This window comes from Zea mays, chromosome 4 (genome assembly GCF_902167145.1).
Source record: "Zea mays cultivar B73 chromosome 4, Zm-B73-REFERENCE-NAM-5.0, whole genome shotgun sequence".
Taxonomy (NCBI): Eukaryota; Viridiplantae; Streptophyta; class Magnoliopsida; order Poales; family Poaceae; genus Zea; species Zea mays.
Genome location: NC_050099.1, coordinates 75,718,284 through 75,746,070, shown reverse-complemented (window position 1 = coordinate 75,746,070; position 27,787 = coordinate 75,718,284). Strand labels below are relative to the sequence as shown.

At 47.9% G+C, this 27,787-nt stretch overlaps 1 protein-coding gene across 1 annotated transcript; it reads right to left on the bottom strand.

Annotated features, from left to right (window-relative positions):
• Positions 1–2,576: 2,576 nt before the first annotated feature.
• LOC100279594 (uncharacterized) lies at positions 2,577–5,008 on the bottom strand. Its single transcript, NM_001152591.1, has one exon. The coding sequence runs from the start codon at positions 4,994–4,996 to the stop codon at positions 3,065–3,067; it is 1,932 nt and encodes a 643-aa protein (NP_001146063.1). The 5' UTR covers positions 4,997–5,008; the 3' UTR covers positions 2,577–3,064.
• Positions 5,009–27,787: the final 22,779 nt, after the last annotated feature.

The window sequence follows — 27,787 nt, the reverse complement described above, 5'->3', positions numbered from 1 at the left end:
TTCTTTGTGTGCCTGTCTGAAACGGGGTCGGTCATTCAGGATGCCTAAAAAGAACATAATAGAACAGAGCAGAGCTGAGCTCGCTTGGCTGGCAGGCAGTGAACAAGCGGTTTGGACTTTTTTTTGCTGGCAACTTGGGAATTGGATCGCACAATCGTTTGTGAAGATGAGGATTGCCGTTAGACCACTCATCTTTTGCGATCGCGTGAACTGAACAACAACTGGGTGAAGTGGGCGCGCAAGATGGTGCCATGCATGGCTGTTGCACTATGACAAATAGATGGACAAAGCACTGGAGGGAGGTTCGCCCATCTAGCATGACGCCAGGATGACCTGTGCTGACTTGGGCTAATCACCACAACTGTAACAGGGGGAAATTTACTCCAAAACAACTACAAGGAGTTTAATCCTATGCTTTTTTTTCCTTTCGTCCCAAGGAGGGTCTAAACCTTTGGCAAAAGGCAGCCAAGAAAATGGTGCGTCTTGTCGGGAGACCCCTTGTGTAATAAATAAGTAGACAAATTAACTTTAGTGACACCTGGCTCCTTGTTCTTTGATCCGCACCATTGCCTTCGCCTTGTTTGCAAACCAACTATAGAAACCCCAAAACAAACTTCTGTACTGTTCGTTCACATTTTGCAGGATTTGCTAGCAAAGACTATTCAATGGCAGAGAATATGTGTATCCTGAGCCTACCATATGGGTAGCCTAGTGATAGGGTTCATAATTTTAAAGGCGAACACTTTTTTGTCTGAGCAACTGAGCAAGGATGCATGGACGCATCTAGCTACAAGATCTGTTGTGGTGAAAGCATCTTCCAGAGCTCCACCCAAGTGCTGCAATCACGGAACTATCATCCTTGTGTGACTAACTAAAACACAGTTTCTGCTGGCATGGCTTCAGAAAGGCTACAGAAAGTAAGATTTGTTTTTTACTCTAAGGTTGCAAAGGTAAAACTGTTTTTTTTTTAATTTTTTTTACACTCGTGAGATCGATGAGCTTGTCAGTAAGATAGTATGAAACTAGAGTCTCAACAAAGTTTCAGAACAGATCCAAAGTGCAGATGAAAGGTGTACAGGGTTGTGACGGTGTGCGCACACCGCAGAGGAGACGCATGGTGGTATACAGACACATGCAATCATCAGCACCAGGAACTCACAAAGAGATGATCCTATTATTTCTTTTCAGTGGCAAATGATTCACGGGGTCATGGCTAGTGAGAGCCTAAATCCGTTCACCAAACTTGCCTGCCACTCATCATTTGGCTGGCCCATGGTATGGTATTGGTACCCCCTCTCAGGCGAGGGAGCTGCTACCGCCACCCCCATTCATCTTCTTCATGCGATGCACGCAGCGCACGACACTGTGGCCATTAATAACTCCCGCGGCCAGCTCTTTGACCTCGAAGATGCTCTCACCTCACAGGTCACCAGCCATGGCAGTGGCAGGGCAGGGCAGCAGCAGCACTGTTCCCTTCCCAATGCCAAACGCATTGCCTGCCCCATAAAAAGATGAAAGACCTTGCATTGAGGAAGGCTAGGCCACCACGGGGCCGGCCTCCGGTCCAACTGCTCTCTCACTTCCCTGGGCTGGGCATGCTCAGCTCAGCTGGGAGCTGGGTGCCCCTGCAGCCTGCACTGCACGGCAACATCCACCAGCACCACCCACCAAGAATATCCGAGTCATTCAATCAATCTTGCACTGAACAAAACTAAAATTCTGCTAATTTTAGAAACCAGTCATTCAATCAATCAATCCACGCTAAATGCAAGATCAGTAGCAGGCGACAGGATACCTGATAGCTGATAAGCATGTCGTGCAGAAGCAGAGAGCAGGGTCTGGCCAGAGGCACTGACTCTCTGGTAACCTCAGCAACAACTGGGAGTAGTACAGTAACATGAGTATTATAACGGCATTAGCTTGCCCTCGTGATTGCAAGATCACAAAGAGGCATCGGGCTAAGTACTGGCGGCCGTCACGGGGGCAGAGAGAGGCCCAGCCCCAGCCTGCTGCCTAGAGCTCGTGAGCCAGCAAGTTGTCGCAGCTCACAACCTGGGCGGCCAGCCAGACGCCAAAGTCCTCCCCGATTAAACTAGCACTGTACTGACGATGCGCACGCTAGGCAACAACGCATTCACCTCCAGGTCCAGCTCCAGCTGTTACAACAACCATGAGATGAGAATACGGATGAACATCCACTGCAGCACGGCAACGAATAGCTAGCTCGGTTTGAGCAGAGGCTTCTGATCTGATCCTGAGGGATTACCAGTCCAATCCAAGATGAGTCCAGATCCTCGCCGAAAGTGACATTGCAACATACAGATGCAGTACGTAGTCCTACCACCATGCCATGGGTGGTGAGTGACGGCCAGATCATTCGGACCTGCCGTTTTCTTGAGCCACGCCAGTGGCAGGACCGACTTCGGAATCGAACCCATTGCTGGAATTGACAGGCCATGCGAAAGGGAACCTGTGCTGTGCTTCTCTTCTTCCTCACACGCGCTTTCTTTGCCGCGTCACTTTCTTCCTGCCCCCCTCCGGACACTGGAGCATCGTCCGTCCATGGTCCATGGTTTACAACAAGCTGCTCGCTTTTCCTCTGAGATGAGGCCGTGGAAGGAACTATTTGCTTCTGCGAGATCCGCTACATACATACACACACACACCGAAAATGACACGGCGTACTTGAAGCACACCCACTTTACAGTTTATACTGCTGAAATGAAATTTCACCAAGCTTTTGTTTTGGAATAACAGAAACTCCCTTTGTTTGCACCACCATCATGACAACAACAGCAGCGATTTGATCCAAGGCAATCACATCGCCAGCTATTCCCCTACCCAAGATTTACAGTTTACAACATTCTCATCGTTCGCCAAACCTTTTTTTTTCTCCTGGACCAATTCTTACCACCTTCGTCATATAAGGTAGATCGAGAAAGGAGTGGACAAAAATAATAATTTGCGAGAGAGAGAAAGAGAGAGGGAGAAAATAATTCTTCTTAGTAGTTCTTCTTAGTCGTGTGCTCTTGCAAGCAGGCAGAGAGGAACGTCACTCACTCCATCAGTCCGCGACTGTCCACGTCATGTCGCCCTCGAAGATCCAGTGGCACACCTCCACCTCGCCGGGCTTGCCGCCGAGCGCCACGAACGCGCCGTGCGCCGGGCTCCAGTCGGACGTGTCCAGGTGGCAGATGGCCACCCCGCGGTTGATCTTCTCGCCGGAGCCGGAGCCATCGGCGGCCAGGATGTCGGCCTCGTACACCCGCACCTTGGGCACGGAGTGGCAGTAGTACACCAGGTACGGGAACAGGCTCTGGTGGCACGACACGGACCGCGTCACCCTGCCGCCGTCCACGCCGGCCACGGCGCCCAGCTGGACGCGCCCGCCGCCGCCCGCCGTGGACGCCGTGCTGCGCACCACGATGTCGTCGCCCAGCACCTCCACCGCGAAGTCCACCACGTCCTCGGCCGACGTCGCGCACCGCTTCGTCTCGCCCTTGCTCGGCGCGCGCTCGCACTCCGCCACCGTGGACGCCACGGCCTTCCCCAGCGCCGTGTCGAGGGGCAGCCCGAAGGCCTCCGACACGGCGTTGGGCTCGAACGGTATCCTCGCGGCGATGGCCCTGGGCAGGAACGCCCTGGGCGGCATCTTGTCCCTGATGTCCGGCATCGGCATTCGGTTCCCGGCCACGAGCTCCCGCTCCCTGAAGAACTTCCCGGGCTCCGGCGACCACTTCAGGTGCTCGTGATGCATCGATGCCGCTGCCTCCGCCGACACCGTCAGCACCGCGGCGGTGGAGCTGGAGACGGTGGTGTTGTGGTACCCCTTGAAGTCCACACCGCTCTTGGCATAGCCCTTGAAGGTGTTGTTCTCGCCGGCGTACTCCTTGAACCCAATGTGGTGGTTGGGGTTGGTGCCCTCGCCGTAGCCCTTGAAGATGGTGCTGCCCGGGTTGGCCGAGTTGCCGTAGCTCTGGAACTCCGCCGCGCCGCCGTTTGCGCCCTTGGCGTAGGAGGTGAACCTGTCGTCGCCGACGTTGCCGTCGTCGCGGTAATTCTTGAAGGTGTCGACGCCAGCGTTGCCGCCGGCGCCGTAGCTCCGGAACCTGTTCTCAGGGACGTTCCCCTCCACGCCGTAGCCCGTGAAGGTGTCCGTGGCGCCGTTGGCGGACTGCCCGTAGTTGGCGAAGCCGGAGGCCAGCACGTTGGACTCATTGCCGTAGGACTTGAACGTCTCGCGCACGCCGTTGCCGTTCTTGCCGTAGCCGGAGAAGCCGTTCTCCCCATGGTTCGCCTCCTGGGAGTAGGACGCGAAGCTCCGGCCGCGGCCGTTGGCGGCGGCGTCGTAGTTGGTGAAGGTGGAGTCCGGGACGTTGGTCTCGGCGGCGTAGGCGGCGAAGGAGCCCGAACCACCCGTGGCGCCGCCGGCGTAGGAGGTGAAGTTGGCGGTCACGACGTTGCCGTCGGCCTCGTAAGAGGTGAAGCTGTCGGCGCGTCCCGACGAGTCCCGGCCGTAGCGGCGGAAGCTGTCGGCGGCGATGTTGAGGTCCGGGGAGTACTTCTGGAACGAGTCGGTCCCCGCTACGCCGCCGGTGCCGTAGTTGGAGAAGTTGGCGTTGTTGTAGCCCTTGAAAGGTCCCCCGCCCCTGCGGCCCGATGTCAGCGACGCCGCATCAGTAGTAGCCGGCCCGGGGCAGAGGAGCGCGGCTTTGGTGCAGAGCGCGGGTAGGCTGGCGCGGATGTCGGGCAGCGCGGATGGGAAGGAGGCGGAGTCAGCGGCCGGGAGCGGGGAGAGTTTGGCGACGAAGAAGGCCGGGTGCGGGCGGTTGTTGGGCACCTTGCGGTTCCAGTATCGGATGAATGCCGCCTTCGCCGTGAATGGGTTCACCGCCGGCGACGCGCCGTCGGCTCTGGCGGCGGCATTGTGCAAGAGGAGGAGCAGGGTAGCGGCGAGGACGGTGCGGGTGAGTGGCTGGGGAGGGGAAGAAGCCATGGGAGATTTGGGGATGGGGATTGCCAGAAACGGAGACGAGACGAGACGAGGCCAATATAGCAAGAGTGGGGACTGGGGAGTGTGTGTGAATGCGAGCTGACAGGATGGCACTACCGCACTAAAACAGTTATTAGTTCAAAATAAAAGAGAGAGAAGTGTCCATTAACTGATAATGTATTTCTCTTCATCATTCCCTCTCATTTATTTTGGGAAAAAAATTCTTGTACTTCTAGGAGAATAGTGTGGGATAATCGTCGTACTGGATTTCATGAGCTGAAGATTATTCAGAGGATATGACTAACCTCTCTAGACAATATGCTAGACTATTCGTTTGACTTTAATTCGTACCGGTTTCTACTATTTCTACAACGTTTTAGTTTCTATGTATTATAGTTACAGTAGTACAAACAACCTGATTATTCTTATGAACACCGCTACATGTACGATTATAGTGGTAGACTTAGGTACCACAAAGGTATCTAATAGTTCATGATTGATTAGTTCAATACAAGAGATACGTAAGTCAATCATGATAGAAGGGATGGTACTGAAGTCAACACAGTCAGGACCGTCAAAGACATAGATGAAGACGCGACACAGTAGAGGAAGGGTTAACGATGTTCTGGCCGGATGTTCGTAGCAGAATGGGCTGTACACGTTTTAGATTTTCATTTTAATAGCATGTCCGTTGGCTTTAATCCTTAATGCTACTGATTCCATAATATTTTCTATATATAGATTATAGCTGTAACAATCTAAACAGCTGTATTCAACTCGAAGCGAAAATACAGTTTGTCATTATGTACTGTATCACTAATATACACTAAGCCGTTCGTTCTTAAACATATATTTTTCTTCATCAGGTACTAATTTGAATTCTCTTTTTCTTTGTGAAATATCGGAGCAAAACAGTGAAAATGTGTGTTTCCTCCAGGGAATGAGAAGCGCCAATTTTATTGGAAAGCAACAAACGTGTTTTTTTTTGTCCCAAACACAAAAGTTACACGCGTCCCTGCATCGAATTTGGTTTTCGTGAGTACCGAGGACGCGTTTTCCCTGTGGAGGCGCGTGCGCTGGATGATGTTTTGTTGTTGGGTTGGTCTGTCACGTGCGGACGTCCGGAGGCGGAGACCAGTGTCTTTTTGCTCCATATCATATCAACAAGGAGGAATTCATTAATGTTTTATTTGCCAATATTAATGTTGCTATTCTGGTGTGGTGTTCGACCAAGGTTTAGTATTGAAGAAGCTGTTGTCTGTTGACAAGATGAGTTCTATAGTTAATATGTCCTTTTAATAAAATTTTATGTATGTCCCTGTGTAAAAGTGGCTGATCACTTATCCTCTAGAGGCCGTTGCCTAGTTTGTTAGGGGACCGAGTCCGCCGTACTTACCAGCGCGCCGTGCGCGCGTCGTGGCCGCGATGCCCGCCCAAGACGGCATGCGCGGAGCCATCTCCTATATTTATATACTAGAGATGATCAATACAATACGAGTTGCATCTCTCATACTCTTTCATGGTATCAGAGTATCTTCTTCTATACGTCAACGATATCGTGCTTACGACGTCATCATCGGCTGTTCTGCAACACATCGTCACTCGGCTCCACAACGAGTTCGCAATGAAAGATCTTGGCCCCGTCCACTTCTTCCTCGGCATCCAAGTTAAGCGCTCGACGACCGGCTTCTTCCTCTCGCAAGAACAGTACGCCGACGACATCCTTGATCGCGCGAGCATGAGTGACTGCAAGCATGCGACCACGCCGGTGGACACGAAGGCGAAGCTTCCAAGCGACGCAGGAGCACCAGTCGCCGACCCAACCTTCTACCGCAGCATTGTTGGCGCACTCCAGTACCTAACCATTGACGCGGCCCGACCTCACCTATGCCGTCCAGCAAGCGTGCCTACACATGCATGATCCCAAAGACGTGCATTGGATGTTCGTCAAGAGGGTCTTGCGCTATGTGCGCGGCACATCGTGCAAGGGTCTCCAACTTCATCGCTCCTCTACGCCAGCACTCACGGGCTATTCCGATGCCGACTGGACGGGCTGCCCCGACACTCGACGTTCGACGTCCGGGTTCTGTGTGTTTCTGGGTGACTCGTTGGTGTCATGGTCGTCCAAACGCCAGCCCGTCGTCTCTAGGTCGAGCGCGGAGGCTGAGTACAGGGGTGTGGCCAACGTCGCGGCAGAATGTTGTTGGCTTCGTCATCTTCTTGGCGAGCTGCTGCACCCGGTGTCCAAGGCGTCAATCGTGTACTGCGACAACGTCTCGGCCGTCTACATGTCCCAGAATCCTGTGCATCACGGAAGAACCAAGCACGTTGAGTTGGACATTCATTTTGTTCGCGAGAAAGTTGCTGTTGGGGACATTCGTGTCGCACACGTTCCGGCTCGTCATCAGCTCGCAGACATCATGACAAAAGGGCTGCCAACTACGTTGTTTGAAGATTTTCGCTCCAGATTGTGCATCGTCGACGACGCACGAACTGCGGGGGTGTAAAAGTGGCTGATCACTTATCCTCTAGAGGCTGTTGCCTAGTTTGTTAGGGGACCGAGTGCGCCACACTTACCAGCGCGCCGTGCGCGCGTCGTGGCCGCGATGCCCGCCCAAGGCGGCATGCGCGGAGCCATCTCCTGTATTTATACACCAGAGATGATCAATACAATAGAAGTTGCATCTCTCATACTCTTTCACCCTGTAATTTTATCCAATATTTTATTTACTACTGTAATTTTTCAATCTCTTCTATATTATTTGAATGTAATTATTTACCTTTATCTATGCCATCGTCATTGATATAGACGGCTGAAAAAATTGATGTTCTAATCTCTTCTATATCACTAACGATGGTATGACAAATAAAATACTAAACAAAATTACAGTGGCACACAGAAAATAGCCCTCTTTCTTTTTCTATATTGGAGCGATTAAGCTGTGCATTTGAATTGTTGATCGGCTCGTCGTAATTGCTGTGATTCAGGAGCATGAATGCCCACATCCGTCCTTAACGATGCTTACAAGCAAATTAAAGACATGTATATAACATAGAGATAATTATTAGCAGCTAAAATTAGTTATAGGAGTTCTAAATAGTATAGCTAAAGCTTCAACTAATTGTTAGCTGGATTCTCAACAAACAGTTAGTTTATTAACTGAGTTGGGGTAACTAAAATCTAAAACTTGACAAAAGATTATTCCCTTTGTCCTTTCAACGCAACCCTCTGTCTATTAGCTGGAGTTCTAAATAGGAGCATTATGGGAAACTAGTAGTTTAACCAATCTATTAGCTAGAGTTCCAAACAGCTCTACTTAATAGTTACTTGATTCATTCCAACTAACAATCTATTAGCTTCATTCCAACTAACAATCTATTGGTTGTCTGACTATTAGCTTTAAGATTATCTCCGGTAGCTATCCTATTTCATCCTCTATTTCAAACTTTACTCTACAAACAATATCATCTACAGTATAAATCATTTATTTTACACGGTCTGCTGCAGACAGCCTAAGGTCCCAAACATACACTAAATAATTGGGTTGTCGTAACTCGTAAGGCCCCGTTCGGTTTCTAGGAATTGGAGGTCAGGATTAATTCCTAGCCAGATTACTTCTTTAATTTATATAGATTTCGATGAGTTGAAATAAATCCGGGTTCATTCCGGTAGAAGCGAACGGGCCCTAAGGGCATTTCAATCCACTTGGATTGTAAGAATCAGCTAAAATAATCTAACTGTGATGAAATGTGCTAGATTATAAGGTCGATTAGTCCATCTATCCATCAATCTATCTATCTATTTTTCTATCTATCTATAAAAGGACCAGTTTCTTTTATCCACCGGCATCGTTAGATTATTCAATCGTACGGTCTTCATTTGTTGTAGGAACGGAGATCACGCTATCGTTACATTAGTCCTTTGTTTAAATCGTATGGCCGCCGTTTGCCGCAGAAACGCAGAAATTCGATCGGTCAGCCCACCAGCGACGGCCGGCGCGGACGACGCGATGCGACCGCGACACCTCACTGCATGCCCCTTGAACGACGACGGCGTGAAACAAGAGAAAACGAGGTAACGAATAATACTACTGTTCCTTTTTTATTACTTTAACGTGTTTTGTGCAAATATATAATTAACGTTGCACGACAATAATAATAGCTTTATTTCTTTAACGCTTATTGGTTTATTATTACTTTAACGTGTCTTGTGCAAATATATAATAATGTTGCATGACAACAATAACAACTTTACTAGCTCCTATACAAGCACAACTTGATGTGATCCAATTATCCTAGTCAACATCTAATATACAAGCAGCCACTATGTGCAAGCATGCAAGCAAGTCTTTTGGTCCATTAGATTTAGATCTAACGGTATATTTAGCATTTAAATCCTCCCACCACCACCTCGTGTAGATTTATAAAAAAACCCTAACAAAACACGATTACACATACGGTTGGATTTAGATCCAACGGACCAAAAGAGCTGCTTGCACGCTTGTATATAATGCTTGCTTGCATATTAGTCGCTGCAATTATCCTAATCCCATTATCAAATGGTTAGAGATCTAAACATGGAGTTATTTAGCCAAGGTAAATGTAATCAACAAAAACTCTTGATTATATCTTTCTTAGATATGTTTTAAACCATGAATTTGATATTATATAAATATCATATATGTAATATTTTGTAATCACGTGTGTGTCGCACGTACACTTTTCCTAGTATAATTAAAACACCACATTACAATAATCCTATAGTCCATCTTCATACGTTTTCTACGACTATGAGTATGTATCACTTGTACCAAGAATAATCCAACATAATTAGTTACAAATCCAATTACTCTAACTGTTATACTTCATAATCAAGATTACAATAATCCTAGACTTGGTCCAAAATCCCCATTATATTCTTTTTGAAATAGTATATATAGATGCAAACGATCACATACACACGTACACCCATCCTTTATGAACGTACGTACACAAATACTAGTACAAAGGAGCTCTATAGTGACGATTATAAACATATTTTTACTGGCGTTTCTTAGAACCGTCGGTACTAGAGGCTAGTAAAAATCATCATTTTTACAGATGGGTAACTGAGATCCGCCAGTGGAAATCAATTTCCACTGGTGGTAGCAGTGGAAATCGATTTCCACTCGCGATCGACGTAATAAATTCACTAGTAAAAATTATTTTTAGAAACATTAAACGCGTTTTTAAAACAACAAAAAAATATTTAAGTAGAGGACTTAGCCCACCCCACCCGCTCAAAATTTATTTAAAACAACAAAAAAAGTAGCAAGTCGCGTCATTTTTCGTGCAAAATTCGTGCGCTACGCGGTTGTTAGTAATCGAACCGTCAACCGCACCCTCACGTGTACCCTTCACTACCACTCCATCTATGACATTCTTTGAGTCTATGTAGTTATTTTGTCCACATATTACAACTATTTAAGTGTAAATGGCTTGTTTGAGACCGTAAACGAATTCAAATAAAAAAGTTGTCCACTACAAAGTTTAATAACTTTTGAAGTTCTACAACTTTTATTTTGACACTTTTTTCATCCGATGTAGTTTGCAAATTTGAATTTTAAATTTGACACACTTAGATTCAATTTTTAAGAACCGAAATGAGTTTAAATAAAAAAGTTGTCAACTACAAAGTTTTATAACTTTTAGAGATCTACAACTTTTATTTTGCTGGTTTTGTCATACTAGGTCGTTTGAAAAACTCAAAAAAATTAAGGATAAAAATAATTTCTAGTGGCGGTTCCTTAAGAAAACCGCCACTATAAATCATGGATTTTTACAGACGGTTTTCTTAAGGAACCGTCTATAGAAATACGATTTCTAGTGACGGGTTTCTTAAGTAACCGCCGCTAAAAATAGCATAGTCGGTTGATAACCGAATCCGTCTATAAAAATATATCATTCCGCAGGATTTAAGCCTTTTTCTACTAGTGAAACTATAACTCTATGAGCACCTTTAAAGAATTGAGCCAACAGATCTCAAAATGGACAAAATCATCATATGCCTCATTATTGACTAGTGCGTAGCCTACTACTAAAAACACCATTAAATCCTAAAAAAATCTCAAAAATATATAAGCACATGCGTCGACTTGAAAACGTAAACATTGATGGATAGGTTTCACCACACCTCATTTATATTATTTTATAACAAAACAGGTGTTGAGCACCAAATTTGGCTCTTAAACGATCGGACGGTCCTTGATTAAATTAACTTAGATTGGAGTCCATATCTCTTGCAAGGTTATATTAACAACTCGTGGGAAACTGTTCGGTTTCGTGGCTTTCTCCTAAGAATGGGTCTAGGCCTCTCACTATATATATGAAGGGATCCAACCGATTGAATTAACTAACAATCGATCTATCAAACCACTTTTACCTTATGCATTAAATCTAGGAGTAGTTTATGTGCAGTTTAGCTTTATTTGTAGTTCCCCAACCTCAATCGTCTCCTCTCTTCGGCTCTATGTCGTCTAGAGGAGCTTTGGGTGTCCTCCCGATGCCAAAGCAAGCCCAAGATCCTTTCTCCCTGATAGGGTCCCTCTCAGGAGGCGAAATCTTGGTTCTTCAGGGAGCTCTCTATGCCACGATGGATGGTTCGCCGCCTACACATGGACATTTGTGTTGATCTCCACTTGATTTGTTTCCCCTCTTTCCTCTAAAAGTTCCCTTGCTCATATTGATTTGAGTTGGCTCCCAAAGTTATCCGCATTGTTTGAGCAACTCCTAGCAAGGAGAACTATCTTCCGCACTCCGAATTAATTCTAACACTTACCCCGGGCATAGTGCGTGTTCAAAGTTTATAATTTTCAGGTTTGGCCTATTCACCCCCCTCTAGGCGACTTTCAATTGGTATCAGAGCCGGTGCTTCATTAGAGTCTAACTACTCAAAGTGATGTCGGGAGAACACGCCAAGAGGGAGACGGTCACCAACGAAAAGCCCGAAGCCTCGGGGAGGAAGAACGATGAATGGACTCCATCAAAGGAGTCCGGCGACAAGCACAAGGAGAAATCCACCGGCTCCATCAAGTCACATAGGAAGGATGACAAGAAGAAAAATAAAATGAAGAAGGTGGTCTACTACGAGACCGACTCTTCATCACCTTCCACCTCCGACGCTGAGTCTACATCTTCAAAGCGCCAAGAGCGTAAGAAGTATAGTAAGATGCCTCTACGCTATCCTCGATTCCTAAACGCGCTACTCTACTTTATGTACCTCTAGGCAAACCGCATATTTTGACGGTGAAGATTATTGTATGTGGAGTGATAAAATGAGGCACCATCTAACCTCACTCCACAAAAGCATATGGGATATAGTTGAGTTTGGAGCGCAGGCACTGTTAGTGTTTGGAGCCCGACTGCACACCCGGGGTTACCCCTCTCGGTGCTTTTGGTGGATAGGTTTCACCACACCTCATTTATATTATTTTATAACAAAACAGGTGTTGAGCACCAAATTTGGCTCTTAAACGATCGGACGGTCCTTGATTAAATTAACTTAGATTGGAGTCCATATCTCTTGCAAGGTTATATTAACAACTCGCGGGAAACTGTTCGGTTTCGTGGCTTTCTCCTAAGAATGGGTCTAGGCCTCTCACTATATATATGAAGGGATCCAACCGATTGAATTAACCAACAATCGATCTATCAAACCACTTTTACCTTATGCATTAAATCTAGGAGTAGTTTATGTGCTGTTTAGCTTTATTTGTAGTTCCCCAACCTCAATCGTCGCCTCTCTTCGGCTCTATGTCGTCTAGAGGAGCTTTGGGTGTCCTCCCGATGCCAAAGCAACCCCAAGATCCTTTCTCCCTTATAGGGTCCCTCTCAGGAGGCGAAATCTTGGTTCTTCAGGGAGCTCTCTATGCCACCATGGATGGTCCGCCGCCTACACATGGACATTTGTGTTGATCTCCACTTGATTTGTTTCCCCTCTTTCCTCTAAAAGTTCCCTTGCTCATATTGATTTGAGTTGGCTCCCAAAGTTATCCGCATTGTTTGAGAAACTCCTAGCAAGGAGAACTATCTTCCGCACTCCGAATTAATTCTAACATTACCCAGGGCATAGTGCGTGTTCAAAGTTTATAATTTTCAAGTTTCGCCTATTCACCCCCTCTAGGCGACTTTCAATTGGTATCAGAGCCGGTGCTTCATTAGAGTCTAACAACTCGAAGTGATGTCGGGAGAACACGCCAAGAGGGAGACGGTCACCAACGAAAAGCCCGAAGCCTCAGGGAGGAAGAACGTTGAATGGACTCCATCAAAGGAGTCCGGCGACAAGCACAAGGAGAAATCCACCGGCTCCATCAAGTCACATAGGAAGGGTGACAAGAAGAAAAAGAAAATGAAGAAGGTGGTCTACTACGAGACCGACTCTTCATCGCCTTCCATCTCCGACACTGAGTCTACATCTTCAAAGCGCCAAGAGCGTAAGAAGTACAGTAAGATGCCTATACGCTATCCTCGATTCCTAAACGCGCTCCTCTACTTTATGTACCTCTAGGCAAACCACATATTTTGACGGTGAATATTATTGTATGTGGAGTGATAAAATGAAGCACCATCTAACCTCACTCCACGAAAGCATATGGGATATAGTTGAGTTTGGAGCGCAGGCACTGTCGGTGTTTGGAGCCCGACCGCACACCCGGGGTTACCCCTCTCGGTGCTTTTGGTGGATAGGTTTCACCACACCTCATTTATATTATTTTGTAACAAAACAGGTGTTGAGCACCAAATTTGGCTCTTAAACGATCGGACGGTCCTTGATTAAATTAACTTAGATTGGAGTCCATATCTCTTGCAAGGTTATATTAACAACTCGCGGGAAACTGTTCGGTTTCGTGGCTTTCTCCTAAGAATGGGTCTAGGCCTCTCACTATATATATGAAGGGATCCAACCGATTGAATTAACCAACAATCGATCTATCAAACCACTTTTACCTTATGCATTAAATCTAGGAGTAGTTTATGTGCTGTTTAGCTTTATTTGTAGTTCCCCAACCTCAATTGTCGCCTCTCTTCGGCTCTATGTCGTCTAGAGGAGCTTTGGGTGTCCTCCCGATGCCAAAGCAAGCCCAAGATCCTTTCTCCCTGATAGGGTCCCTCTCAGGAGGCGAAATCTTGGTTCTTCAGGGAGTTCTCTATGCCACCATGGATGGTCCGCCGCCTACACATGGACATTTGTGTTGATCTCCACTTGATTTGTTTCCCCTCTTTCCTCTAAAAGTTCCCTTGCTCATATTGATTTGAGTTGGCTCCCAAAGTTATCCGCATTGTTTGAGAAACTCCTAGCAAGGAGAACTATCTTCCGCACTCCGAATTAATTCTAACACTTACCCCGGGCATAGTGCGTGTTCAAAGTTTATAATTTTCAGGTTTCGCCTATTCACCCCCTCTAGGCGACTTTCAATTGGTATCAGAGCCGGTGCTTCATTAGAGTCTAACAACTCGAAGTGATGTCGGGAGAACACGCCAGGAGGGAGATGGTCACCAACGAAAAGCCCGAAGCCTCAGGGAGGAAGAACGATGAATGGACTCCATCAAAGGAGTCCGGCGACAAGCACAAGGAGAAATCCACTGGCTCCATAAAGTCACATAGGAAGGGTGACAAGAAGAAAAAGAAAATGAAGATGGTGGTCTACTACGAGACCGACTCTTCATCACCTTCCATCTCCGACGCTGAGTCTACATCTTCAAAGCGCCAAGAGCGTAAGAAGTACAGTAAGATGCCTATACGCTATCCTCGATTCCTAAACGCGCTCCTCTACTTTATGTACCTCTAGGCAAACCACATATTTTGACGGTGAAGATTATTGTATGTGGAGTGATAAAATGAGGCACCATCTAACCTCACTCCAAGAAAGCATATGGGATATAGTTGAGTTTGGAGCACAGGCACTATCGGTGTTTGGAGCCCGACCGCACACCTGGGGTTACCCCTCTCGGTGCTTTTGGTGGATAGGTTTCACCACACCTCATTTATATTATTTTATAACAAAACAGGTGTTGAGCACCAAATTTGGCTCTTAAACGATCGGACGGTCCTTGATTAAATTAACTTAGATTGGAGTCCATATCTCTTGCAAGGTTATATTAACAACTCGTGGGAAACTGTTCGGTTTCGTGGCTTTCTCCTAAGAATGGGTCTAGGCCTCTCACTATATATATGAAGGGATCCAACCGATTGAATTAACTAACAATCGATCTATCAAACCATTTTTACCTTATGCATTAAATCTAGGAGTAGTTTATGTGCACTTTAGCTTTATTTGTAGTTCCCCAACCTCAATCGTCGCCTCTCTTCGGCTCTATGTCGTCTAGAGGAGCTTTGGGTGTCCTCCAGATGCCAAAGCAAGCCCAAGATCCTTTCTCCCTGATAGGGTCCCTCTCAGGAGGCGAAATCTTGGTTCTTCAGGGAGCTCTCTATGCCACTATGGATGGTCCGCCGCCTACACATGGACATTTGTGTTGATCTCCACTTGATTTGTTTCCCCTCTTTCCTCTAAAAGTTCCCTTGCTCATATTGATTTGAGTTGGCTCCCAAAGTTATCCGCATTGTTTGAGCAACTTCTAGCAAGGAGAACTATCTTCCGCACTCCGAATTAATTCTAACACTTACCCCGGGCATAGTGCGTGTTCAAAGTTTATTATTTTTAGGTTTCGCCTATTCACCACCTCTAGGCGACTTTCAATTGGTATCAGAGCTGGTGCTTCATTAGAGTCTAACAACTCGAAGTGATGTCGGGAGAACACACCAAGAGGGAGATGGTCACCAACGAAAAGCCCGAAGCCTCAGGGAGGAAGAACGATGAATGGACTCCATCAAAGGAGTCCGGCGACAAGCACAAGGAGGAATCCACTGGCTCCATCAAGTCACATAGGAAGGGTGACAAGAAGAAAAAGAAAATGAAGAAGGTGGTCTACTACGAGACCGACTCTTCATCACCTTCCACCTCCGACGCTGAGTCTACATCTTCAAAGCGCCAAGAGCATAAGAAGTATAGTAAGATGCCTCTACGCTATCCGCGATTCCTAAACGCGCTCCTCTACTTTATGTACCCCTAGGCAAACCACATATTTTGACGGTGAAGATTATTGTATGTGGAGTGATAAAATGAGGCACCATCTAACCTCACTCCACGAAAGCATATGGGATATAGTTGAGTTTGGAGCGCAGACATTGTCGGTGTTTGGAGCCCGACCGTACACCCGGGGTTACCCCTCTCGGTGCTTTTGGGTAGGACGGTGCTATTGACTGTAACTCAATGGTTCGTGCGAGATGCACGAGAGACGACAGGCAATTTTATACAGGTTCAGTCCGCTCGGAGAGGCGTAATACCCTACTTCCTGGTGTGGATCTTTATGTGATGGGTTACAAGAGAAATCTCCCAAAATGGAGAGATACTAGTGAGATGAGTTGGTGATTGACCTAGAAATGATGGGGTACCCCTAGGACTTATATATTCGACCGTGGGGCACTACATGCGTATGTGATGATGATATGCTCCTAAACAAGAGTGAACCGACTGAACTGATCTTCCAATAATCTTGCCGACTTATCCATAGATTGCTCCGATATTCAAGGTCGCTGTACGCGGAAAAGTTGGTCGGCGCTGTGGATAGCGCTTAAGTCCGACGAACCGCTTGGGCCTGAGTCTGCTTCTTTCTCGCGTCGACCCATTCCACCAGTAGTTTCCTCCTGGCCCACGAAGGGATGGTCTAGTGAGATAGCAGGCCTAAAGCCTCTCGTGAGGCCTTCTTACCTTCTAGTGGACCTGGGGGATATCTGTCCCCCACAAGCCCCCAATCTTTGAGTTGATTTTGAAATAATCAGCCCAAAGATTCTAGGTCCAGCTTGCTAGTTTGTGGCATGATTTCCACTCTGGCAATGGGCATGCTGAAGATGCACCTATTGAGCGTTGCTCCTAAACTTTGGGTGACTCAGTAAAAACAGTCTTCTCAAAGATCTTCATTTGATGTTTTAGAGATCAGCATCTTGTCATCATATCATGCTTTAGAAGTTAGCATTTCATCTTCTGGGATTAAAAATCTATGGGGTGCACTGAAGGTGCACCCAATGGGTGTAGCCCCTGAGCTTTGAGTGAATTTTTGAGAATAATCCACTCAAAGGTCTTCATCTCATGCCTTAGAAATCGACATTCTGTCATCGTCTTATGCTTTAGAAATCAGCATTCTGTCTTCTAGGATTAAAAATCTATTGGGTGCACCGGAGGTGCACCCAATGGGTGTAGCCCTCGAGCTTTGAGTGGATTTTTGAAAATAATCCACTCAAAGGTCTTCATACCATGCCTTAGAAATCAGCATTTTGTCATCATCTTATGCTTTAGAAATAAGCATTTTGTCTTCATCTCATGCTCTTGCGAATTCAAACAATATTATCTGCCCACTCCTTGTTAGGTCTGAAATTTATTTGATCGGTGACGGATTTGACGTTTGGTAGATGACTCTTGGCTGGTCTTCACCCCGCTCTGCGCTTCAATGCCTCTGCTGATTAGACTTGCGGTTCAGTAGCTATATTTGGATTTCCTCCAATCTCTATCGATCTCTTCCTTCTGTCTCAGTACATTCATTGCGTATACTGTATGGATATGACTTCTTCAAAAAAGCTATTGAAAATTCCTGGTTACCCCCCCAATGGGTGTGACCAAGGGGCGTCTTGGTACGCAGAGCATTTAGCACACTGTCCTGGAGTAGTAACTTGATGTGACCGCAGGGTGTAATCATACCGCTCGAGCATTGACCTTGGTCCAAATGGTGTCGTGTTATGCGAAGCGGCGTCTGTTGCCTGACTCATTTTCAGGCGGCTTGAATTTCTTATTGAATACTTGCGGCTGTTCGGCGAGCATGGTAGGAAGTGGACGGTCACTCCTGGCCTCTATAAATAGCCTGCTTGCACCGTTGTTCTCTTCACTCATCTTTTTGATCTTCTGTTGCTTTCCTCTAACTTCGTCTTCTTCTCCATCCGACCATGGGTAAAGGCAAGAGAGGTCGAGGCTCACCCCGTCGTGCTGGCGACAAGAGGAAGAGCGATCCAAGTCCTCCCTTGGAGGACTTCGGCGATTCGGAGTATTTGGAGGAGGAGGTTTCCTCCTAGTCCGAGGGGTCGCTAGCTCTCGCTTCTCCCTCGACGTTGTCCAATGACTCGGACGACTCCCAGAGGATAGCCATAGAGGTCTGGACGTACATCCGTTCTGTCGAGCGCACTGGGCTCGAGGGGTCGGATGAGTCAAAGGTCTCCTCGGATGAGGAGAACTCCTTCGGCTCGTTCGAGGAGCGGAGCGGCGACGACAACAACGATGAGGGTGGCGACGACAGCAGTGACGGTGACGGCGGCGAAGGCGACAGCGATGGCGGCAAGGGCGGTGAAGGCGACGAAGGCAGCGACGGTGACGATGGCGATGGTGGCGTCAAGGGCGGTGACAATGACGGTGGCGATGGTGGCGGCAAGGGCAGCAGTGGCAGCGGAAAGGCCAGTGGCAAAGCGCCACTGGTCTAAATATTATTATAGATAATTAGTAGTAGTAGTAGAATAATGTAGTAGTAGTTAGTTGTATAGTGTAGTGTAAGTAGTGAAGTAGTGTAATGTAATATAGTAAAAAAAGGGGGGGGGAAAGGCCGACTCATAATGAGTCAACTTTTGAGTTTGTGTAACCCCTTTTGATATTAATGAATAACTTTTAGTTGCTCCAAGTAATTGATGTCTTCTGCTGCTTTGGAGGTAACCGTCGAGTGATGCCTGATACTGCCGGTGTTTTAGAGGTAAGCGTCGAGTGATGCCTGATATTGCCGGCGTTTTAGAGGTAACCGCCGAGTGATGCCTAAAGCTTTGCTTTCCCGAGTAGTGACTTGGCACTTCAGAAATAGTGCCCAACCCAGGAAACCCCATTTGTACTCGCGCCGACGTGATTTTTTTGATTTTTGAGCCCTAACTTAACTTTTTCCCTTCGAACCACTCCTCTGCTTCCCTCAGATTTCGATCTTGCTCGTTCCGCCAGAAAGATTGCGATGGCGCCAAAGCAGAAGAGGTAGAGCACCGTTGCTGCAATCATCCCGCCCATCGACCCCAACAGCCAGCTTCCATTTGCTGGTAACCATATGTCTATCATTTCTGAATCCGGCCTCCATCTCGTTGAAGTTGGGGTTTTGCTTCCAAAAGAGCTCTATCCTTGGTGGATTTGCCGTGACGTCACCGTTCCGACAGAGGATACCCATGAATCTATCGTTTACATTCCTTTTCTTATTCGTGGGCTTGCTCTTCCTGTCTCCCCCTTTTTCCGCGGTCTCCTTGATTTTTATGAGCTGAACTTGACGCATCTGAACCCTAATTCCGTTATGCAAATTTCCATTTTTGTACATATGTGCGAGGCCTTTGTCGGGATTCTCCCCACTTTGGTCTCTAGAAATACCTTTATCATTGTCGGCCCGGGATGGTTGGGGGACAGCACCAGCTTGTTGGCAGCGCAAGTCTGGAGCTTCGCCGAGGGAGGAAAGCAGAGTATCTTGACATTCCTCTTAAGGACAGCATCAAGGGGTGGCGCCTTGAGTGGTTCATTATGGAGAACCACTGCAAATCTCTCCCTCCTCGGTCAGGGAGGCAGTCAGATGTTTGCACACCTAGCTGGATAGAATCTCCAACCCCTTCGGAGATAATAGAAGCCAAAGTGCTGCTTGCCGAGATCTGCTCGCTGAAGGATGGGGGTCTAACTGCTGATGCTGTAGTTGCTGACTTCGTATTCAAGAACATTCAACCCTTAAAGGACAGAACCTACCCAGCTTACTTGTATAGCAGTGTCAACGATTCTACCCGAATCACAAACGGAAGAATTCCCACTGAAGATCTGCTGAGTCAACTGGACATGATCCTGAGGGGCAGGGTTTCAAATGCTGGTGCTCCTGTGGCCTATTCTGCATGGAACCTGCCACCACTTAGGCCATTCTCTGAGTTTGTATCCAACCTTCCTGCTTGTGACGATAGCCTGGGTCTTAGAGTGCGACCCTCTTCTGAGAACATTGAGGCTTTGATTGCTCCACTTCGGAGTCTTCCTGAGGATGAGAGGCAGACTCACTTTGAGATGCCGGCTAGCACTGATGACACGGAGATAGATGTTGTGCTTAGCTTGCTGGCTGGGGAATCATCCGACTCTACCCACACCGAGCCGATGGCCATTACAACTGGGTAAGAATTTGGTGAAGAGGTGGAAACTCAGAAACCCGAAGGTGCCCGCCCAAAGCGTCCACGCCGAGTGAGCCGCCCAACTGCACCTCTCGAGGAGAAAAGGAAGAAGAGGCGACTTCGGCGACTGTCGTGCTTGGATCAGGATGTAGGCCCTTCTGTACCGGCTCCCGATGATGTCCCGGCAAAGGCCATTCCTGAGGTTGGTGCCAAGGGTTGAGATCGTGCATAGGTTGCTGGCTGCATGTTTGACGAGGACGAAGAGGAGGAAGAAGAGGAAGTCCCACTGATCCACAAGAACAGCCGGCACTATAGAGGCAGTGAGGGGGTAGCGATATTCCTTCTCTAGCTCAGTCGGCACTTGTCAGTCTTCAGGGGCTTTCAATATCAGATTTTGATCAAGTACTGGAGGAGGTCGTCGAAGACATGCTATCAGAGCCTCCTGAAGATGATATCCCAGTCGTCTGTTTGGAGGTTCCAGATGGTGGGCTTTCGCTGCTTGACTCCGCCGGGCAAGAGGTAACCTGAGCGGTGTCTCGTGCATTGTCGACCTTGGAGGGTAGTCTTCCATGCAAAGACGTTGATCTGAGTCACCCGACTCCCATGGAGGTGGCTGAAGGGCATTCAACCTTAGAGGTGGCTACTGCAGAAGACCCAGCTCCCGAGGGTGGCGCTGGTGGCTACCCAGCCCCCGAGGGTGTTGCTGGTAGCAATCCAGCTCTTGTGGGTAGTGCAAACTACGACCCAGCCCCCAAGGGTGTTCAGATGTGCTCTCTTTCCGATGCCTCCATGGATGTCCACGTTGGGTCGTCCCCACCTCGGTCCGATGGAGCGACGATAACACATGCTTCCACAGCTTTAACTGAACAAGTCGCCTTAGAGGTCGGCGAGCTAGATGCAAGGAGCCTGCTGTCTGCTGGTGGGGGTTAAGGTCACCCCGGATAATGCTCTTCAGATTGTTCCTGCTGACCTTCCCTCGTCAACCCATGCCCCAGCTCCTCCTGCCCTAGGTCTACCGATGTTCCTTTCCAATCTCCAGGTGAGTCGGCCTTTTGCTCTATGTTGTACCTACTGGCAAATTATCTTTATTTTGCTCATCTGTCCATGATCACAGGATTTTGTTGATGGAGTATCTGCCGAGTTGGAATCCTGCGGTGTCGCGGTTCCTGAACAAGCTCTATCTCTGATGTAGTGGAATCCATTGCTGCTCCAGAAACAGATCGATGATCTGAAGGCGTGGAATGCTGGTTAGTGAGCTTACAGCTTACCTGATTGCTTTTATTGATCAACTTGTTCTTAATCGTGATTCCCTTTCAGCTGCGTTGTAAGATATGGCTTAATGATGCTCTGACCTTAAAGAGAAGTATTCTCAAAGTCAAGCCGACTTGGCCCAGACTTCTGCTTTTTTGGACGGTGCACGTTCTTTGAATTCCTCCCTTAATGTCCAGCTTGAATCTGAAAAGATGGCGCATGAGGCAAACTTCCTTGGCTGACCCTGCCATGTTATTGTTGCCTTGGTGCTGAATGTTGCTTTCTGTTTGTGGTCGTGGGTTCGAGCCCCACGGTGGGCGCCAAATGTTGGAACTCGCTCTCCTAGGCAAGATGATCCAATGGGGGAGTGGAAAGAATGCAAACAAGGTTTAACTCGAGATGGCAATTGCTCTGTTAATCCAGCCCCTCAAGAGCACTATACGGGGGTATTTATAGGTGCCCGAGTGCCCAACGTCCCGATGTGAGGACGTTTATGCCCTCAGGCACCTGGACTATTCCCAGAATATTCCCATAGAGGAGGGTTATAGACTGTCATTATAGAAAAGCTATTACAAATCAGGCCTGTAACACGCTTCTCCGTGCGGGACGTGTTACAATGGGCTGAATCCCATGTGGGCCTCCAGGTTGGGTGAGGACGTGGGATGGAGAGACTTCGTCGTAGGCCTTTGTCTTGCAGTGAGGAGGACGAAGGGTGGGCCGCACCGGTCATCTTGCCTCCGTTGATGTAGCGAGGTGACGAAGGCCTGGAGCGAAGGGTGGCATCTTCGCCTTCGCCCCAACAGCGAGCACTTGTTGCCTCTCGTGACAATCTAGACAGGTTGTACCGTGACGCTAGTAACTCCTTGACCATCTTGGAGAGGATCCACCGCTTTACCATGTCTGACCTGGATCATCACCGCCATGAACTGCAAGTATCCCAAGATGAAGTTCTGTGACTCGGACAACTGTTATCGACCAAGGATTCCACCATCAAGGATCTGCGTGCTTCCAAGAAGCTTGTCACGCAGGAGCTAGAGACCGCTTGACTGGCTGTTTCAGCTTTAGAGGACAGCTGCACTGTCTTGAAGGCTCATCGCGACAAGGCTATGGATAAAGCCGTTCGCGCTGGACAGATCCTGATGAGGAGACCCGGCGTCGTGGTGCCTGACGATATTGTTGCCAATGTCAAGGCTGCGCCCAATGCTGCAAGCCATCCTTCTTTCGTTCCACCTATGAAAGACATTGCCAACAAAGATGTTTCAATGCAGTGATGTCTTGCAAAGCACTCTTTTTTATCGAGTCAGCATCTTTTTTAGAGGATATAATATGAATTCTTATGTGCATGTGACAGTTGTGTTAGAACTCGAATATTTTGTGAACAGGGTGCCATAACACGCCCAAGTGCCAGCAAGTAAAACATTCTTTTTTACTGAAGAACTAATTGTTTCGCTGTTAGGGTATAGTAGTCACCCTGAACAACGTGAAAGCAAGTGTGCCATGCTGGTTTAAAGGCGTTTTCTGACTTAAGCCGATCGCCTGGCTGGTAGGGCATAGTGGTCTCCCTAAGATAAGTAGGCGTGAGCATGTCGCATCGTCTTAAGTCGTCGCCGACTTAAGCCGATTGCTCCGTTTAGCAGGGTATAGTGGTCACCCTAAGTCAGGTCGTCGTGAGCATGTTGCACCGACTTAAGTCGTTGCCAATTTAAGCCGATTGCTCCGTTAGTAGGCTATAGTGGTCAACCTAAGTCAAGTAAGCGTGAGCATGTCGCACCAACTTAGGTCGTCGCCGACCTAAGACGATTGCTCCATTATTAGGGTATAGTGGTCACCCTAAGTCGAGTAAGCGTGAGCATGTCGCACCGACTTAAGTCATCGCTGACTTAAGCCGATTGCTCCGTTAGTAGGGTATAGTGCTCACCCTAAGTTGAGTAAGCGTGAGCATGTCACACCGACTTAAGTTGTCACACCGACTTAAGCTGATTGCTCCGTTAGTAGGGTATAGTGGTCACCCTAAGTCAAGTAACGTGCTGATTTCAAGTCCAATCCAATCGAAGTCAGCTGTAAGTCAAGAGTCTGAATGCCTTTGAAAACGAAAACTTTATTGATGATGAAGTCCCCAGATTACAGAGTACAATGTTTCTTCGAGAATTTTTGAGGCCTCTAGGGATAGAACTTTCTGAGGTGCTCTATGTTCCATGAGTTCCCCACTTCCATGCCATCCATTTGAGTAAGCCGGTATGATCCTGGTCGAGTGACCTCTGATACGATGAATGACCCTTCCCATAGCGGTGACAGCTTGTGCCGTCCTTCCCCTATTAGAATTCGGCGAAGAACCAAGTCTCCCACTGCAAAGGACCGGCGTCGCACAACTTTATCATGATAGCGCCTCAAGGTCTGCTGGTACCTAGTCGACTGAATTACTGTGTTCAATCGTTCTTCCTCTAGCACATCGATATCTTCTAGCCTCGTAGCTTCAGCTTCAGCTGTGCTTTCAAAAGTCAACCTTGGCGCCCCAAATATTAGGTCGGCGGGCAGCACTGCCTCTGACCCATAGACCATGAAGAACGAGGTATTTCCATGCAAAGCTCGACTGGGTTGAGTTCTCAGGCTCCAAACCATGTATGGCAGCTCTCTAATCCATTTTCCTGCAAGCTTTTCACTCTTGTCAAACACTTTCTTTCTGAGTGCTTCCAGTATCATCCCGTTGGCTCTTTCTACTTGGCCATTGGCTCTTGGGTGTGCTACTGATGCATACTTAATCTTGATGCTCCGCTGCTCACAAAAGTCAAAGAATTCAGAGCTGGTGAAGTTGGATCCTAGGTCGGTAATGATGCTATTTGGTATCCCAAACCTGAATATTATGTCTTGTATGAATTCCACTGCCTTGGCTGAGGTCAAAGAGGCAATGAGCTTGTACTCTATCCATTTTGTGAATTTGTCAATGGCAACCAGTACGTGAGTATAGCCTCCCTGAGCTTTCTTGAAAGGTCCAATCATGTCCAGCCCCCAGCATGCAAACGACCATGTTACAGGAATGGTCTACAGCTGCTGCGCGGGTAAATGTTGTTGCTTTGATAAGAATTGACAAGCTTCACATCTCTAGACTAACTCGGCAGCATCACTCTTCGCTGTTGGCCAATAGAAACAAGATCTGAAAGCCTTCCCGACCAGAGTTCTGGACGCTGCATGTACTCCGCACTGCCCAACATGGATTTCATCTAACAGTTGCTTCCCAATAGCCGAGTGAATGCACTTCATGAGGACTCCCGTCTCACCTCTTCTGTACAGTGTGCCCCCTATGAGGGTGTAGTAGGCTGACTGCCTTGTGATATGTTCCGCTGCCACCTTGTCATCCGGTTCTTCTTCATTTTTATGTACCTGATGATAGGCTTTCTCTAGTCATTAGGGTCCGACTCTGGTTGGCTCAAGGTGTTGCACTCTTCCATCTGATCTGAGAGGATACTTGGTTGTGATATTTCTTGGACGAAGATCCCGGGTGGAGCCTGGGCCCGACTAGATCCCAACTTCTACAACGTGTCTGCTGCCGCATTGCGGTCTCTTTCCACTTGATGGAACTCCAATCCTTCGAATTTGTCCTCCAATTTTCGGACGGCTGCACAGTACTTGCCCATGGAATCAGTTGAGCAATCCTAGTCTTTGTTTATCTGGCATATGACCACTAGCGAATCTCCATATACCATCAACTTCTTGATGCTGAGTGATACAACGATGTTTAATCAGTGGATCAGTGCTTCATATTCTGCTGCATTATTTGATGCCGGAAATAATAGCTGGAGTGCGTACTTAAGTTGTTCACCTCCAGGAGCAATAAAGAGAATCCCTGCACCCGCTCCTTGCAATTTCAGCGAGCCATCAAAGTACATTCTCCATACTTTGGTAGTCTTCGGGTTGTCTGGGACCTAGTGCTCAGTCCACTCTGATACGAAGTCAACCAGTCCTTGAGTCTTTATTGCCGTGCGAGGTCGAAACTCTATGTCGTGAGCTCCTAGCTCACATGCCCACTTGGCTATCCTTCCGATAGCTTCTTTGTTGTGGAGAATGTCCTCTATTGGAAATCCTGTGACTACCATGACTTTGTGGTCGTCAAAGTAGTGACGAAGCTTGCGAGCGGTTAGAAGTACCGCGTATAGCAGTTTCTGGACTTGGGGATACTTCATTTTTGAGGGCCCGAGAACTTCGCTGACGAAGTAGTCCGGATGCTGTACCGGGTATGTATGTCCTTCCTCCACCTGCTCGACACTAACGTGGTGCTCACCACGTGAGTCGTGCAGGAGATGTATAACAACAGATCTTCTGCTGGCTGATTCGACGTGGCTCGGTGTGGTGGCTTGAGTTTTGGTGGTGTAGTTAGGAACTTTTTTAGTGCCTCTAGAGCTTCCTGTGCCTCTGTGGTCCACTAAAATTTGTCCACCTTTTTGAGCAATTTGTAGATTGGCATGCCTTTCTCGCCTAGCCTTGATATGAACCTACTCAGGGCTGCCATGCATCCAGTAAGCCTCTGTACCTTTTTCTGTGATCATGGCGCTTCCATTCTAATGATGGCCTCGATATTTCTGGGTTGGCTTCAATTCCTCGGTGGCTGACAATGAATCCGAGTAACTTCCCTGCCGGTACTCCGAAGACACACTTTTCTGGATTGAGCTTCCAACGGTATCGCCTCAAGCTATTGAAGACTAGCTGCAAATCTTCGACGAAGTTTTCTGAGTTTTCTATTTTGATCACCACATCATCGACCTAGGCTTCCACCCGCTTGCCCCAGTGATCGGCTAAGCATGTTTGAATGGCTCTCTGGTAGGTTGCTCCCGTGTTCTTGAGGCCGAACGACATGGAGGTATAGCAGAAAGCTCCAAACGGGGTGATGAATGCAGTTTTCTCCTCATCTTCTTTTGCCAAGCTGATCTGATGGTATCCAGAATAACAATCTAGGAAGGACAACGTAGAACAGCCGGTGGTCGAATCAACCACCTGATCTATTCTGGGGAGCCCGAAGGGATCCTTCAGACAGTGTTTGTTGAGATCAGTATAGTCGACGCACATGCGCCAATCCACTTTATTCTTTTTGAGTACAAGAACAGGATTTGCTAGCCACTCAGGATGCAACACTTCTCTAATGAACCCTGCTGCCACTAAGTGAGCTAACTCAGTGCGAATAGCCTCTCTCTTGTCAGGCGTGAAATGACGCAGCTTCTATCAAATCGGCCTTGCTTGAGGATAGACCTTCAATTTGTGCTCAGCTAGTTCTCTCGGGACTCTCGGCATATCCACAGGTTGCCATGCGAATACGTCTCGGTTATCTTGCAGGAACCGGACGAGCATGCTTTCCTATTTGTCGTCAAGGCTAGAACTGATGATGGCAGTCTTGCGCTCATCGACAAATCCCAGGTTGATTCTTTTAGTCTCCTCAGTCGATCGTATAGAGGTCACGACTTGAGCTTCATTTGTGGGTATTGCAAGGTCTTCCTCAGGCTTTGTGCCCGCCTGCGTGGAGGAAGTCGTTGGTGGTCTAGTAGTAAGGGCCGCCTGGATGGCTCCCTGGAAGCATTCCGCGGCGCCTTGGAAGTCGGCGAGCACGGTGATAATTCCTTGTGGTCCCAGCATCTTCAATATCATGTATGAATAGTGTGGAATGGCCATGAATTTCGCTAGTCCCGGCCCGCGGATGATGGCGTTGTACCCGCAGTCGAAATTTGCCACCTCGAACCTTAGGAACTCGGTTCTGTAGTTTTCCAGAGTTCCAATGATGATGGGCATGTAGATGTGCCCGAGCGGGTACTCTTCTTCGGTCGGCACAATGCCAAAGAAAGGGGTGTCTGACTCGGTGAGGTCTTTGAGTGCAACCCCAATCCCAGGAGTGTCCGGGGAAGGTAACATTGATGCTACTTCCCCCATCCACTAGTACTTTCTTTACCCTACTCTCTCGAATCACCGGATCAATGAGGAGCAGGTACTTGCCAGGATGGTCGAAGTTGAGCCATTGATCCGCGTGGCTGAAGGTGATTGTGTGCTCTGACCACCGATAGGGAGCTGGGGCACTAGTGGTTGCCACCAGGACCTACCGGTCGTTGAGCTTTTGCTGCCTTCTATTCTCCTGCGACTCATGTCCTCCGAAGATGATGTTGACCTCCCTGTCAACGTGTGGGAGTGCTCCACCCCCTCCCCCTTCTGGTTGCTGAGGCTGCCTGGGCTCTCCAGGCCCTCCTCGTGGTGGGGGAGGTGGTAGAGGCTGGAACGGTCGGCCATTCCCGACGGAGTGCTTGAAGTCCTAGCAGTTCCGCAAGGTGTGG

Excerpts from the sequence above, each read along its gene's own strand:
- LOC100279594 (NM_001152591.1), bottom strand. The coding sequence starts at position 4,996 with ATGGCTTCTTCCCCTCCCCAGCCACTCACCCGCACCGTCCTCGCCGCT.